The sequence below is a fragment of the Leucopleurus acutus genome (assembly GCF_964270905.1).
Source record: "Leucopleurus acutus genome assembly, chromosome: 8".
Taxonomy (NCBI): domain Eukaryota; kingdom Metazoa; phylum Chordata; class Mammalia; order Artiodactyla; family Delphinidae; genus Leucopleurus; species Leucopleurus acutus.
In genome coordinates this window covers 33410245-33426786 of record NC_139151.1, presented here as the reverse complement: position 1 = coordinate 33426786, position 16542 = coordinate 33410245, and the positions used below count along the sequence as shown (strand labels likewise).

Below are 16542 nucleotides of genomic sequence, written 5' to 3'. Positions count from 1 at the left end.
AAGGCTATTTCTTTTTCTTCTTGTTGGGAATATTTTAAATAGCAGGACCTACCAAATTCATGTTATAGCATTTATATTAAGTTAAAAATACCTGTTTTTAAGGTGTTGCATCAGCATTAAGGGGAAAAAAGATACATATACAACTATATGTTTTAAAGTCTCCATTATTTTATGTCAATTTTCTGAAAGAACAAGTCAACAGTCAACATTCCTTATATGCATATACTAACATGTACAGTGTATGCATATAAGGAATCCATTTCTTCCTTTTTTCTGAAAATTTCTTCTCATTGGTAGTGTTTCAACTATAATTAGTCAAATCGAATAGTCCTTTTACTGAGGAATAGTGATGAGATATGTTTTTTTAAAAAAAGGCTCTCTTGTCTTTCATCTTGGCAGCAACTAAATCTTGACACACCATCCATCATTCCCCCAGTGTACAGTGGTGTGTCTCAGAGCTGAGCTGGGAGTTGTTCAGCTAGTCCCCCTACAGCTCATCACTGCTCTCTAGCCCTTCATAGGGAATCTTGTACTGTGCTGAGCCTCCTTTCATCTCTTCTTCCTCTCCTCTCTGTACTTCTAGGGACTGTGGTGGGGAACCTCTTTCAAATGTCTCCTCCTGATCCTCTAGCAAAGCCACCTCCCTTCCTGAACCATTTTTCAAGTTCAGTCTGGTCCTCTGCCCTCCTTCTTCCTATGCTTCTTTCCCTGACCTCCATATTCAGCCATAAAGCATGCTTGACGAGTTAGAGTTCAAATGCAGTGGAACAGTAGTCCAAAAGGCATGGGAAGGTTGCTTCTGATTCCTTTTTTCTATACTCTTATGTTCCCCTAGAGGGAATTGAATTTCTTCACTTAAAAATGTTTAATGTTGGGGAGTTTTGGTATTTAAATATGTGTTCATTATAATGAATATCTTGTTATTAACACCTGCTGTTAAAATAGGACAATTTAATATACAGCTGTGGGCCTATGGAAAGGTTTTGGGGCTAAAGTGAAATAGAGAAAAATCTGTTATTAAGGAAAATTATATTTTTAATTTTCATGGACATATTTAATCTTATGAAGTACTATGTTGTTATTTAATATTATGTTCACATATTCCAAACTTCTTAAATGCTCACATATCTCTTTAAACATTGCATTAGAATAAACCTAAGAGAGAATGCGGTATGTAGATGAAGTAGAAAGGGCTCCCCTAACTGTCACCATCATGTACCAAAGGCCATGACCAAGTACCATTTTAAAAATCGACTGTCTCAGAACACTCTTGGACATAAATCACAGCAAGATCTTTTTTGACCCACCTCCTACAGTAATGAAAATAAAAACAAAAATAAACAAATGGGACCTAATGAAACTTCAAAGCTTTTGCACAGCAAAGGAAACCATAAACAAGATGAAGAGACAACCCTCAGAATGGGAGAAAATATTTGCAAATGAAACAACTCACAGAAGATTAATTTCCAAAATGTACAAGCAGCTCATGCAACTCAATATCAAAAAAACAAACAACCCAATCCAAAAATGGGTAGAAGACCTAGACACTTCTCCAAAGAAGATACACAGATTGCCAACAAACACATGAAAAAATGCTCAACATCATTAATCATTAGAGAAGTGCAAATCAAAACTACAATGAGGTATCACCTCACACCAGTCAGAATGGCCATCATCAAAAAATCTATAAACAATTAATGCTGGACAGGGTGTGGAGGAACGGGAACCCTCTTGCACTGTTGGTGGGAATGTAAATTGATACAGCCACTATGGAGAACAGTATGGAGGTTCCTTAAAAGACTAAAAATAGAACTACCATATGACCCAGCAATCCCACTACTGGGCAGATACCTTGAGAAAACCATAATTCAAAAAGAGTCATGTACCACAATGTTCACTGCAGGTCTGTTTACAATAGCCAGGACATGGAAGCAACCTAAGTGTCCATTGACAGATGAATGGATAAAGAAGATGTGGCATGTATATACAATGGAATATTACTCAGCCATAAAAAGAAACGAAATGGAGTTATTTGTAGTGAGGTGGATGGACCTAGAGTCTGTCATACAGAGTGAAGTAAGTCAGAAAGAGAAAAACAAATACTGTATGCTAACACAATATATGGAATCTAAAAAAAAAAAAAATGGTTCTGAAGAACCTAGGGGCAGGGCAGGAATAAAGATGCAGATGTAGAGAATGGACTTGAGGAGAGGGGGATGGGGAAGGGTAAGCTGGGACAAAGTGAGAGAGTAGCATTGACATATATACACTACCAAATGTAAAATAGGTAGCTAGTGGGGATCAGCCACATAGCACAGGGAGCTCAGCTTTGTGCTTTGTGACCACCTAGAGGGGTGGGATGGGGGGGTGGGAGGGAGGCGCAACAGGGAGGAGATATGGGGATATATGTATATGTAGAGCTGATTCACTTTGTTATAAAGCAGAAACTAACACACCATTGTAAAGCAATTATAGTCCAATGAAGATGTTAAAAAAAAATAATCTCCAAAATATACAAACAGCTCATGCAACTCAATATCAAAAAACCCAATCAGAAAACGGGTGGAAGACCTAAATAGACATTCCTCCAAAGAAGACAAACAGATGGCCAAGAGGCACATGAAAAGATGCTCGACATCACTAATGATTACCAAAATGCAACTCAAAACTACAATGAGTTATCACCTCACACCGGTAAGAATGGCCATCATCAAAAAATCTACAAACAGTAAATGCTGGAGAGGGTGTGGAGAAAAGGGAACCCTCTTGCACTCTTGGTGGGAATGTAAATTGATACAGCCACTATGGAAAACAGTATGGACGTTCCTTAAAAAACTAAAAATAGAACTACCTTATGACACAGCTACTGGGCATATACCCAGAGAAAACCATAATTCAAAAAGACACATGCACCCCAGTGTTCATAGCAGCACTATTTACAATAGCCAGGACATGGAAGCCACCTAAATGTCCATCAACAGAGGAATGGATAAAGAAGTTGTGGTACATATATACAATGGAATATTACTCAGCCATAAAAAGGAACAAAATTGGGTCATTTGTAGAGATGTGGATGGACCTAGAGAGTGTCATTCAGAGTGAAGTAAGTCAGAAAGAGAAAAACAAATATCATATATTAATGCATATCTGTGGAATCTAGAAAAATGGCATAGATGACCTTATTTGGGAAGCAGAAATGCAGACACAGACATAGAGAACAAGTGTATGGATTCCAAGGGAGAAAAGGGTGGGGTGGGAGGAATTGGGAGGTTGGGATTGACACATATGCACTATTGATACTATATATAAAATAGACAACTGAGGGGAACATACTGTATGGCACAGGGAACTCTACTTAGTGCACTGTGGTGACCTAAATGGGAGGAAAATCCAAAAGAGAGAGGATATATGTGTATGTATGGCTGATTCACTTGGCTGTGCAGTAGAAGCTAATACCACATTGTAAAGCAACTATACTCCAATAAAAATTAATTTTAAAAAAATCAACTGCCTCAAAATCAAGGGTAGTTTTTAGAGTCTCTAAAGGGTTATCAGGTTCTTGGTAACTATGCGAGGCCACCCTTAGATAAGACATTGCTACATTGCTTAAACCATCAAGAAAATGTTAACTTTATCATAACTTTCACGTCCTCTAGAGTTTATGCTTTAATTTTCCCTGACAACCTAGCTCAATATTTAATACTTGTTAGTTGCCCTCAATCCCTTGAGCTATGAGAGAATATTCATTCTGGTTTTGTATTTAGTTGGATGCTAGAAAAACATAACACGGTTAGTAACATCATCCACTTGCCCCACTATACACACACACACACACACACACACACACACACACACACACACATACACACACTTTTTTTCCAGGAGGCACAGCCTGCAATAGAATACAACACAGATATTGTGCAGAGAAACTCCTCAGAGCATATAATGTAGTCAAGGAAAAACGTAGCTTGCTTTTTATTTATTCCTCTATCCTTCCAGGAGTCAAACCAGTTATAGGGTGATGCTGCCACACACGTATTTAATTCTGTAACATGGCATTAAAAGTCATGTGTTCCCTTCCAGAGCAGCTCTGGTCCTTCTGTCAGCACCAAGCCTATTAAGTTCTCAGAAAGACCCCTCTGTGCCTTCTCACTGGCACAGCTGACTCTTTGTTCATTTTGTTCATGGAAAATAAGTGACTGCCCATTACCAGGACTGAATTAGGGGTCAGCTTGTGTTGGTAAATCTCCAAGGCCATCAGCTAGATGGACTACTGGAGTAAACAGAATTGGAAACAGACTCGTCAAAATTATGGGCTTTACAGTAGATGAAAAGAAGTAATATTTGATATGTGAATGGATAATTTCTTTCTAAGCAAAAAATAAGAGGAAGAGATCATAAAGGAAATGTAGAAAGACCAGAATGCATGAAAGTAATCTATTTTAAAAAAAAATTCAATCAAATTAAAAGGCAAAGTGTTAGGAAATTTATATAATATTTGACACAGGATAACCATCTTTTATATATAAGATGTGTTTGCAAATCAGTGTGAAAAAGATAAAGACTTTAGTGGAAAAAATGGGGTAAGAATATGAAAGGGCACTTCATCAAAGAAGAAATATAAACCATAATGAATATTAAGTTTCAATGTCACATGTATTAAAAAGTGCAATTGAATAATAGTAGCAGCATGTTATTTTATTTTCTTAAAATATAATATCCATTGTTAGTGAAGGTATGGGAAACTGAGCATACATTTGCTTTTCTGGTGGGAGTATGAAATCACTCAATAACTTTTGAGGTAAATTTGACATCATATTTCAATCAATGTTATATGTACAAGATAGTTGAAGTGATTTTATTGATAGAAATTTGCCCTAAAGAAATGATCAGAAATGAGCATAAAAATAAATTGTGTAAATATGTTGATCCAAGAGTTATTCACAATGCAAATTTTAGAAACATCTGAAATGGCACAAAAGAGTGATTGGGATAAATATACAAATATAGCTTGGCCAAAAATGGAATTGATATGGCTGTGAAAAGTTTTATTTGGAAAATCATTTAAAGACATTTGGAAATATTTTTTGGCCTAAGAGGAAAAAAACAAAAACAGGATTTAAACCAGAATATACACTATTATTCAGGTTTTTTAAAGTAAGTTTGTGTTTGTGCGCATGTTACACATCAAAATATTGATAGTAGGGCTGCAATTTTTATTTTCTTTACATTTTCCTGTTATAATAATGAACAATGAATAAACTTACAGTAATGAATATGTATTACTTTTATAGTTAGGAAAAAAGTAAAGGGATTCCTTTTAGGAACCCAGAGTTTGGGTTTCCATCTATCACTAAATACTCAAAAAGTTCCTCTTCTTCCCACCTCCTGAATGAAGGGAATCCCTCAGGTTCTACCTCATAGCTCTATTCTTATCCTTCAGTTTGTGTCCCTACTAGCTCTGCTCCTTCCATATTGTCTGTAACATCTCAGCAAGTATCTCCACCATCATACCTGACCACCTTTGCACTGTCCACTGACTGGTTACCAGGACTTCGGACTACAACACCTTAGTGACACATGTGAAATCTCACATATTTTCTCAAATTTGCTTCTCACTTCTTTAATTCTGTTAATGCTGGTATTATTTCTGGTGTCAAAATTATCTTTGACTTTTTTTTTTCCCCCTTGCTTCTCACACCCACATCCTTCAACTTCTCTTTCTAGGATATACCAAACACCTTTACCCTTATCAAATAAGAGCTCTCCTTATACTCACATGCACCCAGCTTTACCATTGAATCAACACATTTTACCGTGTCCTCACTTTAATCTTCTTGAAGTTCACCTCTGATCTTGTCCACACCCTCCTCAAGCTTTTGCATGGTTTATAGGATGACATGTCATTCTCCCTATTTTGCCTCAATTCTCATTTCTGACTGTTTCAAACCAACACTTTCAATCTATCTACCGAAACATAACTTCTCCTGACTTTATTACTTCACCGAAACTCTTCTTTTATCTCCATGTACTCTAACCTCGCTATTCTTCAGCATCCAGCTTAAATCCTTTCTCCTCTGGGAACGATTCAACAAATATCACCTGAGCCTTTTTCCTCTATTTTGAATTGAGACAGCTTATTGTGGTTAGGGAAGAAGTTAGGTACCTGCAGAACTATGTGGTTTTCTTATGTAATTAACTTGGTTTCTTACTAGGATGACTTTGCCACATAAATAACAGCTTATACCTGTTGTTCTGGAATAATTACTACTCCTTTTCAGTTTTAAAAGTTTAGACAATAAATTACATAGTTATTCTACTTCTCCAGTACAAAATACATGACAGTTGCTAGTGGGTATGTAAGTAAGTGTCTGCTACACACTATGAGCTTGAGTACTAAAGGAATTCGTCTGAGGTAAAAGAATGTCTTTCTAAATCTTGTACTGAAGAAAAGAATTAAGCTATTGTATTCTATTAGCACTGTGCATTCTAGATGACCTTTCAAAGCAGATTCGGTATATTGAATTTAGTTGTTGAAGTCTAGGGGAAACCAGGCACAAAATTCCAAGAATCCTCTCCCAGTGGAGACACATAGGACTTAATTCCCCCAGCAGTGAGTTGTGACAACATGTGTGAAATGTGGTCTACTAGAAACTCATAGACTGAGTGCCCATGGTTTGTTTTGGGGGCTTGTCGTATAGGCACCCTCTGCTCATCATGTACCCAAATTCCGGACTCCCAGAAAGAAAGCAGGTGTTCAAAATAAACCATACTGTTTGCACAGTTTCAGCATAGTGAACTACTCTTATCAGTTAGGCTGGTGGGAACCCTCCCAAAATCCACATTCCCATATACCAGCCAAGGGCCAACCTTGTAAGCAGGCCTTTCAGTGGATAGTATTCATGCCTGCTCTGCTAACTTTTTCTGCACAGTTTTGTTGACCAGAAATATTCATTTTAGGCTCTAAGATGTCTCAACATTCTAGTTTGTTACTGTGTGCTAGTTGACACAAAAACTATCTTTTAAAGTAAATGAAAGCTTCAGAAATAACTTGTGGAATAGACTATTATCTCTGAGACTGAAATTATTCTTGCATCCTTTACACCCAGTGGTGTACTGAAGCTTCCTCTTGGAGAGCTGATTTTTTCATCTCCTTCTCATCACTCGTTCAGTGATGTTGTGTTTGTGATTTGGAACTGGCTATTTTGGGAATATTTTACCACAGAAAACAGCAAATACTGCAAATCAGACACCCTCCCCCACCCACAAGAGAGCCAATTGTTAAACATTTATTAGCATACCACCACCTGTACCCCCTTACCGTTTGTTCTATACATACTGTGTTCCTCTAAGCAATGGTAAAAAGAAAATATATATGATTTGTGTGGAATAATGACTTTGGGTGCTGAGAAGCTTCTGGTCCAAATTTCTTACCTGATTTATGTGTTCTTCTCATATATTAGTTTATAAACTTGAAATCCTCAAGTTTAAAAATGCCTACTGAGTTGCTTATAATATTGGGCCATTTTAAATTATATAAATAATTGCATAGCAAGTAGTAAGTATATATAATTATTTTTAAAAACCTTTCTTTCAAATGAAGTTTTAAGATGCTATGCTAAGCCAGCAAACCTAATTTTATCTTTCTTTAAGCTTTGTTTGTTAAATTATCATTGTAAAATGGCTACAAAACAATGTCCTATTCCCAAATTGTGGTTGGCAGATACTTGGTATTCCAGAGAGGCCATTCTTTTCATCTGCTTTTAGTAATCTCAGCTGGCAGTGAGGAGTGTGTAGCTGGGCAACGAAAGTAAAATCATGCCTCCCTACTAAACCAAAGTCAGTTGTTTTTTTTGTTTGTTTGTTTGTTTTTTGGTAGCAATTATCTTGCTCTTTTTTTTTTAAATTTTATTTATTTATTTAGTTTTGGCTGTGTCGGCTCTTCGTTTCTGTGCGAGGGCTTTCTCTAGTTGTGGCAAGCGGGGGCCACTCTTCATCGCGTGCGCAGGCCTCTCACTATCGCGGCCTCTCTTGTTGCTGAGCACAGGCTCCAGACGCGCAGGCTCAGTAGTTGTGGCTCACGGGCCTAGTTGCTCCACGGCATGTGGGATCTTCCCAGACCAGGGCTTGAACCCGTGTCCCCTGCATTGGCAGGCAGATTTTTAACCACTGCGCCACCAGGGAAGCCCCCAAAGTCAGTTTTAAAGACAGCATCCAAGGACGATGGGGGGCATAGAAGTGGGAAGAGAATGTGCATGGTATTGATGGAGCATGATTCATTGCTTGGAACCTTTGCATTTGGGGACTCTGTTACCAGTATTATCTCTGTAATAGTTTATCTAATATGTGGCTCTGCTGTTTAATATTCTCAGATGATTTTTTTAACATCTTTATTGGAGTATAATTGCTTTACAATGGTATGTTAGTTTCTGCTTTATAACACAGTGAATCAGCTATATGTATACATATATCCCTATATCTCCTCCCTCTTGCATCTGCCTCCCATCCTCCCTGTCCCACCCATCTAGGTGATCACAGAGCACCAAGCTGATCTCCCTGTGCTATGTGGCTGCTTCCCAATAGCTATCTGTTTTACATTTGGTGGTGTATACTACTCAAAGCAATCTACAGATTCAATGCTATCCCTATCAAACTACCAATGGCATTTTTCACAGAACTAGAACAAAAAATTTCACAATTTGTATGGAAACACAAAAGACCCCAAATAGCCAAAGCAATCTTGAGAAAGGAAAATGGAGCTGGAGGAATCAGGCTCCCAGACTTCAGACTATACTACAAAGCTACAGTCATCAAGACAGTGTGGGACTGGAACAAAAACAGAAATATAGATCAATGGAACAGGATAGAAAGCCCAGAGATAAACCCACACACATATGGTCACCTTATTTTTGATAAAGGAGGCAAGAGTATACAGTGGAGAAAAGACAGCCTCTTCAATAAGTGGTGCTGGGAAAACTGGACAGTTACATGTAAAAGAATGAAATTAGAACACTCCCTAAAACCATACACAAAAATAATCTCAGATGATTTTTCCTCAATTAAATCCAAACATTATGCAGTTTTCATGATCTTTTATAGTGTGATTCCAGCCTTGCTTCTCCCTCCTTCCTTCCACTTACTCTGAAGGCAAACTCTGTCAGACTCTTTCATGCCTTTTTACTTTTTCATGGGAGTGACCTCGTTTTTATCTTTGACTCTTCACAGCCAGTTATTTACCTTAAGATTCAACTCAGAACACCACCATTTTCTCCCAGAATTTGTCTCTTTCTGTGATTCCCATAGATTTCCATATATTTTTACATACCCCTTTTATAATAATTTTTTAATGAATGTTGTGTGCTTGCTCTGTGTGTGTGTGTATGTGCATTTTTCTTCCCATTTGAAACCCTATAAGCTCTTGAGGGCAATGACTGTGTTTTCCTAGCCTCTGTATTCCCAAGACATAATAATTGCTATATTCAAACTTTTTGAATGACTTAATTTTTTTTTAATGATTTTAGAGTAAAACAGGATTTGAATTCCTCTCTAACAGAGAACCTTCAGTAATTGCTCCCTGTGTCATGATTTGCCTTTTTTGTGCTTTTTAGGCAGATACACAGATTGACCGAGAGCATCAAAACTTCTATGAGGCATCACTAGAATATGTCTTTAAAATTCAAGAGGTTCAAGAAAAAAAGAAGTTTGAATTTGTCGAACCGGTAAGATTTATTTTCCCTATAAAATAGTAGGTACAGTACATCTCTGAAACAAAATTTGCATTTTTTTCTGTTGAAAATTATGTTTTTTTTAAAAATAAAAGGAGAGAGAGGAGTGGGGGAGGGTGAGTAGGTAGAGCACAGAGCACTTTAGGGCAATGAAACTAATCTATAGGACACTGTAATGGTGGATACATGTTATTCATTATACGTTTGTCAAAACTCATAACACATACAATACCAAGGGTAAACTGTAATGTAAACTATGAACTTTAATAATAATATGTCAATATTGGGTTATCACTTGTAACCAATGTACCACACTGACGCAAGATGTTAATAATTGGAACTCTGTGTGGGTAGGGGCCAAGAGTGTGTATGTGAACTCTATAATTTCTTTTTTTTTTGAATTCTTAAATTTTATTTTATTTATTTATTTTTTATACAGCAGACTCTTATTAGTTATCTATTACATACATATTATGAATTCTATAATTTCTGCTCAGTTTTTCTATAAACCTAAAACTGCTCTAAGAATAGCCTATTGATTTAAGAAACCTAAAATTAAAACTTAAGGCATGTATATTACATATACCTAAGGGAATATACCTCACCACTAAAGTGACCCATTTACCAAACCTTTAGTTGAAGGGAGAATAGGTAAGGCTGTATTTCTTCCTTTGTTCCACCCTGCTTCCTTGCAAGGTGGGGACCTGCCTGACTTTCCAGTGAAGTCATTTATTTTCCTAAGTCAGTGTAAAAAGTAATGGATTCCCTAATGTAAACTGCATTACAGAAAAAGAACAGGTGGCTGGTCTTTATAAGCTTGCTTCATTTTCTTAGCATTTTTTTCCCAAGTAATACCCTAATATGTTACAATATTGCCTGAGTAGGCATCTTCATGAGGTATCATCTATGATGAATAAGGGTGAGTTCTATAGCCAAGATAGTGCTCAGTTCCCATGTGATGATGGAGTAGCAATCATAAAATATGTAAGCAATCAAATATATAATTTAAGCCATACTTTTCTTCCTAGGTCAGTTTATAAAATATCTATTTATAATGGGAAATAAAATACCCTATTCCTATTTTAGTGGAGGTGACATGGAGAAGGGAAGATCCGTTTCAAAATATATTTGAAAATTTTATTTCCTGATGAAAGCCCATCAGTGATTCCCTAAAGATGATGAGAAACTGAGACAAGGCAGAGTCTGGGAAGAGTCATCAGCCCCTGCCTGGCTCCCAGCACCTCTGCTTCACTCCTCTCCCTTCAGCCATAGCCACCTGGCTTTCTGCTGGACACTTGGCAAGTTTCTAAGGCGAGCCCTTCAGCTAGAAGGATTTAAGGAACCAGAGGCCACACCACAGGCTCAGGGATTTAACTTTAACCCTGTGTTTGGGATGACAGCCTTGACTCCAAGTTCTGTTTGCCAAAGAGCTAAGTCCTTAAACCCCTTAGGGTGAATTGATAACCTCTTATTTAGCAGATGCTTTGAGGATCTGATTAAAAATTTTGGGAGGGCTCTCCGAAACTCATCTGGGGTTCATGGACAACTGGTCAGCCTAATAAGCCCTAGTCAATGAAGATGACTAATGCTTAAAATTCCTACTCCCCTTCTCATGGAGTAATAAGTTCTGCCTCTGAAGTCTATCATGGTTTTTGAAGCCGCTCTCCTTGCTGGCAAACTTCCTTCTTATGGCCTGCCTCTTGGAATTTCTGAATTTTAGCTCTTTGTTAGAATGCCCCCATTAATTCTGATGGTTTTCCTTCATACTCCTTCATTACCTGTTCCCATTCCCTTCAGATACTGTGCTCATCTTCTCTGCGGTTCTTCCTCGCACCTGGAATTATCCTTTTACATCTGTAGTGCCTCTCTCTCTCTGGAGAGGTATGCAGGTAGCCTATTTCCCCATCTGAGCCTCTTTTATAGCCCATCCTGTCTGGGAACAGTGAACTAGACCATTCTGTAAGATGACACCAGTTATATAAAGAAAAGGTTGTAAAATTGTTTGCTCATAGGTCACAGAAGGAATGATAAGAATTTATGAATTCCTGTGATAATATAGGAAGAGAAATGGAAATTTTCCTTCAACTGAAATGTGTTTTCTTCTCTCCCTCTACTGTATCCCGAACTGGGACGGTCTGATGATAAGTCTTCTGTAACGCATGCCTTTCTGGTGACACCACAATCAAGGTCAATGTTAAATTTGTCCTTCTTCCAAAATATTTTCCTGGCTGCTGGATTTTTCCTATTAGAATGTCTGGCCAAACCAAATAGGACTGTCAGTTTAGTCTCCTTCTCATTTCCAGCCGCAGAGTCTCATCCACAGGGTTTTACTTAATTTCCACCCCAATGTTGAGAAGAATAGAAACGGGAGCGATAGAACATGGGCATGTTGCTCTTTAGGTTATACATTTACAAATCAATTTGCAGGAAAAAAGCTTTCAAAATTTCAAAAACAAAGCCTGGAGGAGCTATAAACATAAAAGAACATGAGGATACTTTAATATCTTTGCAGGGTTTTTTCTGCAGAAATCCAATTCCAGTTGCATAAAGTTTTATACTGCAGAAATGAAGCAGTCTATGCCAGTTTAGCTGAGATTTATTTAACAAATAAGCATTAGAGTAAAGCAAAATACTTTAGGGATGCAACTAATCTCATACAGATTGTATGATATCAAGTAGAAAATATAAATAGTCCTGGTGATTCCCATTAAATAATATTCTTACTTTCTGATGATCATTTGAGATAATTTTACATTGTTTCAATTAATGTCAAGATCCTACGATAGTTGATCTTTGAACAACATGAGCTTAACTTTGTGGATCCCACTTATATTTGGATGTTTTTCAGTAAATACCGCAGTACTACACAATCTGCTGGTTGGTTGAGTCTGAAGATGCAGAACGTACCAAGGCAGGACTGTAAAGTTATATATAGAGTTGCAAAGGTTGTGTGTGTGTGTGTGTGTGTGTGTGTGTGTGTGTGTGTGTGTGTAGGCGTCCTTAATTCCCAAATTGTTTAAGGGTCAATTTGTACTTACAATAAAACTTCTACAGAATATTCAGATGATATTAGGAATAGATGTTCCTACAGTGTCATTATTCTAAGGAGAATCTAGGTCTAATACAAGGGAAAAAGAGGGGGCATTTATATATTTTTTATAAATTATTTTTGAAGTATACAGAAAACCAGCTTTTTAAACTCAGTTCTCCATTAGCTTTATGATTTTAATGGCCTTTTTCCCCCTCTGTTTATCTATCATATTTTATTTAGAAAGTGATGGTAGCTAACTCCTGATTTTAGACCTGTACTACCCAGTATGGTAGCAACTACTTGTGTATGTCTATCAAACCCTTGAAATGAGACTAGTGTAGATTAAGATGTGCTCCAGGTGTGAAATAGATACTAGATTGAAAAGGCTTTAGTACAAAAAAATTTTTAAAAAGCATGTGAAATATCATTAAAACCTCTTCTATATTGATTACATGTTGAAATGATAATCTTTTGAATACATTGTATCAAAATATTAAATTTCACTTGGTTTAAATTTCTTGTGACTACCAAAAAGTTAAAAATTTCACATTGGTTTGCATTTGTGGTTCACATTATATTTCTGTCCGGTAGTCCTAGCTGCAACCTTTGAGATTTGCCAAAAAGATATTTGAGTTCAGGTCTGTAATGGGGGAAAAGAGATCAGCAAGAGAGAAACATCATCTCCTGACTCTTGACCGTAAGATCCTCCTACTTCTCAGAGTTGCCTGGAGTTTCTGAGAATTTTGAGGGATTAGGAGATAAAGCTTGAGAAGTAGCTGAACATGAACAACCTACCTAAGAGAGTTTAACCCCAGTGTCTCAGAAGTCTGTTATGGAACATGAAAGTTTGTGGTTCAGAAAACCAAAAGAATCTTTTTATGACAACTCCTTTATGGTTCATTCAGCTGCAGTTGGTGTATGTTTTGATTATAGCCTTTGAGCGTACTTAGTTGGGACTAATGTTTTGTGAGCAACTACTATGTGTCCCATGTTTTCTGTGTTCTCCCACATGAACCCCACCACCGATTTATTATTGGTGGTTGTTATCCTTCCAGATGAGGAAGTTAAGTCACAGAAAGATTATTAGTTGCCTGAGGTCACAAACCTAAAGAGGGGGAGAACCAGGAATCGAGAACCCAAGTCTGAAGTTACAGTTTTGTACCACCTACTGCTTTAATGGCTACTTGATTACAAAAATTAGTTCTTCTTAAATAATACTTGCTCTGACCAAATAAAATGGATGACCCTAGAAAATTGGATTGTAAAGCTACTTTGATTCCTTAAAATTAGAAAAAGAAAGTAAGAGATTGACCTTTACTTTGGTAAAGGTACTTGAGTCAGGGCACATACCTGTCTATTCATTCACCTGTTCTTTCATCCTTCTTTCATCATCCTGTTTTAAGTTGTCTCCCCAGGCCACAGGTGACTGGCCACTTTCCATGTAGAGACAGAAAAGTATAATGGCTGAGTGACAATAAGACGGAATTTGGCTTCAGTCTTAATAACTGTGTGAATTTGGCACGCTTTTCAAAGTCTGTGTGCCTCAGGTTTTTATCTGTCAATCAGGGATAAAAATTTGTATGTAGTTCCCAGGATTGTGATGAGTCTCAACCGATGCAGGTAATGCACAGAGTAATTGCCTGGTTCATTATTAACATCAGCAAGGTATCAGCTAGTGTGAGCTCTCACATGGACTGTTATTACTAGATATGAAAACAGTATTGATGAATCATTTATTAGTGTGGCTTCAAAGCCAGATAAAGCTTTTTCAAAAACACATTTTTAATTTTAACATGCTTCAAAGTATACATCTAAATTCCATAATAACATTTTCATTTTAGAGTATTTTTTAGCCTTCATTTTAGTCTTTTTGAATTATGTTTAAAATTCATATGATAAATGAAAATAAACTATTAAATATAAACTAAAGCACACTGCTTTTGATCCTCTTCCCTTATTCTGCTGAATTTAATTTTAAATCATTTTCTGAAGAAAATTTCAGGTAATTTAGTTAACATGCTTTAGTTTTTTAACTTATTATATCATGAAGTATACTGTAAAATGCTCTGTGGGTTCTCTAAAAAAGTTTGAATAATGTTGAGACTGAACACCAGCTACTTGCTAAGTTAAAAAAGACTATCAGATAGTATATAGACTTTCGGGTCTTGAAAGTCAAACCTTTTGTGTTCTTTTTCAATATGATTGGTTAGCCTTAATGTAGAAAATTTAATTTAGGGAAAATTAAAGTGAGACTATAAGATAATGTCATTAAAAAAAAAGAAAAACACTGTAGGACTAAAGGTTACATTTGTATCCTGCTGAAAAACCTAAGTGCAATTGTTCTATAAAAATGAAACAATAAAGCTCTCCTCAGCTCGTATATTTTTAAATAAAAACTGTGTTGGTTTTTGGATTTAGTTCTAGATACTGTCATTGAACATCTGAAATTTATAATAGCAGTTAGATAGTGAATAGAATTTTGGGAAAGTAAGAAAAAAGCATTCTATGTGTTTGGCTAACTCATCCCCTTGTACTTCATATATGGGAAAAGAATCTGAAAAAGAGTGGATATATGTATATGTATAACTGATTCACTTTGCTGTATACCTGAAAATAGCACAACATTGTAAATCAACTATACTCCAATAAATTTTTTAAAATAAATTAAAAAAAAGAAACTAACCAACCCCCCCCCCCAAAAAAAATCCATCATGTAAAGGCCTGTTCTAAACGTAGCTTCTGCTGGGCTTAATCACATCAATGGCCACATTACCTTCTTCATTCCCATTTAGTTGAAAAGATAAGCTGACTGTTCTTCCTTGGTTTTGTTCCTTTACCACAGAATTTTACCTCCCCCTACTGCTACTTCATCTGAATTCCATCCCCTTGAGATCTTAGAAATTCTTACCTTCAGTAACTCCAGTGAGACTTCACTGCTGAGGCAGTATATAGCCATGACTTCAAAAAATTTTGGCTTTGTAAATTAATTGAATCTATGTGCATGTCTATTCATTCATTCATTTGTTCTCCCATCCTTCTTTCATCACCCTCTTTTAAAAGTTGTCTCCCTAAGCCACAGTTGACTGACCACTTTCCATCCTTGACTCTCCTTTTTTTCTTCAGTTTTCTCATTTATTGGGTTAGATTTTGATACTTTTTCACTTCCATTCAATAAACTCATCTGAGTGTCCATGCAGTAGACTTAAAGCACTCTGTAGTCATTCTGAAGCTGTCCTCTAACATGTTTCTGTTTCCTCCAAGTAAAGAATAGCAAAGACTACAGCAGTAACTTGCAGGTCAGACACCTGTACAGGACGAAAATTGATCCCTTGCCTTTGCCCTACTTTTCCAATCTTCTTAGAGATTTCAGTGGCCAAATGTAAACATCTGTATAAGATTTTGATCTCTTTTAGTACATTGTGGTGCTCTGTGTATAAGTGTTTGTTTTATTTTTTTAAGAAAAACAACCTTATTGGGTTGTATAATAATACACATACCATTCTGTTCACCCAGTTTTAATTCGTTTTTGTCTGTGGTGTGACATCGGTGTCCATCTCTATTCTTTTGCATGTGGCTATCCAGTGGTCCAAAAATTCTTTGTTGAAAAGACTGTTCTTTATCCACTGTATGGTCTTGGCACCCTTGTGGAAAATAAGTTGACCATAGATGTATGGGTTTACTTCTAGACTCTCAGTTCTCCTCCACTGATTTATATGTCTGTCCTTGTTCCATATCACACTGTGTTCATTATCCCAGTGCTGCTCAGTTTGGACAGCAGTCATCTGG

The 16542-nt window shown here is 36.7% G+C and overlaps 1 protein-coding gene across 3 annotated transcripts in view; it reads left to right on the top strand.

Annotated features, from left to right (window-relative positions):
* Window positions 1–16542, top strand: part of ARHGAP42 (Rho GTPase activating protein 42) — a 282644-nt gene that overhangs the window by 200292 nt on the left and 65810 nt on the right. For all 3 annotated transcript variants that reach the window (XM_082845548.1, XM_082845547.1, XM_082845549.1), the window contains one exon: window positions 9609–9719. In XM_082845548.1, coding sequence (XP_082701674.1) covers window positions 9609–9719 — 111 coding nt within the window. The remainder of the gene's footprint in view (window positions 1–9608; window positions 9720–16542) is intronic.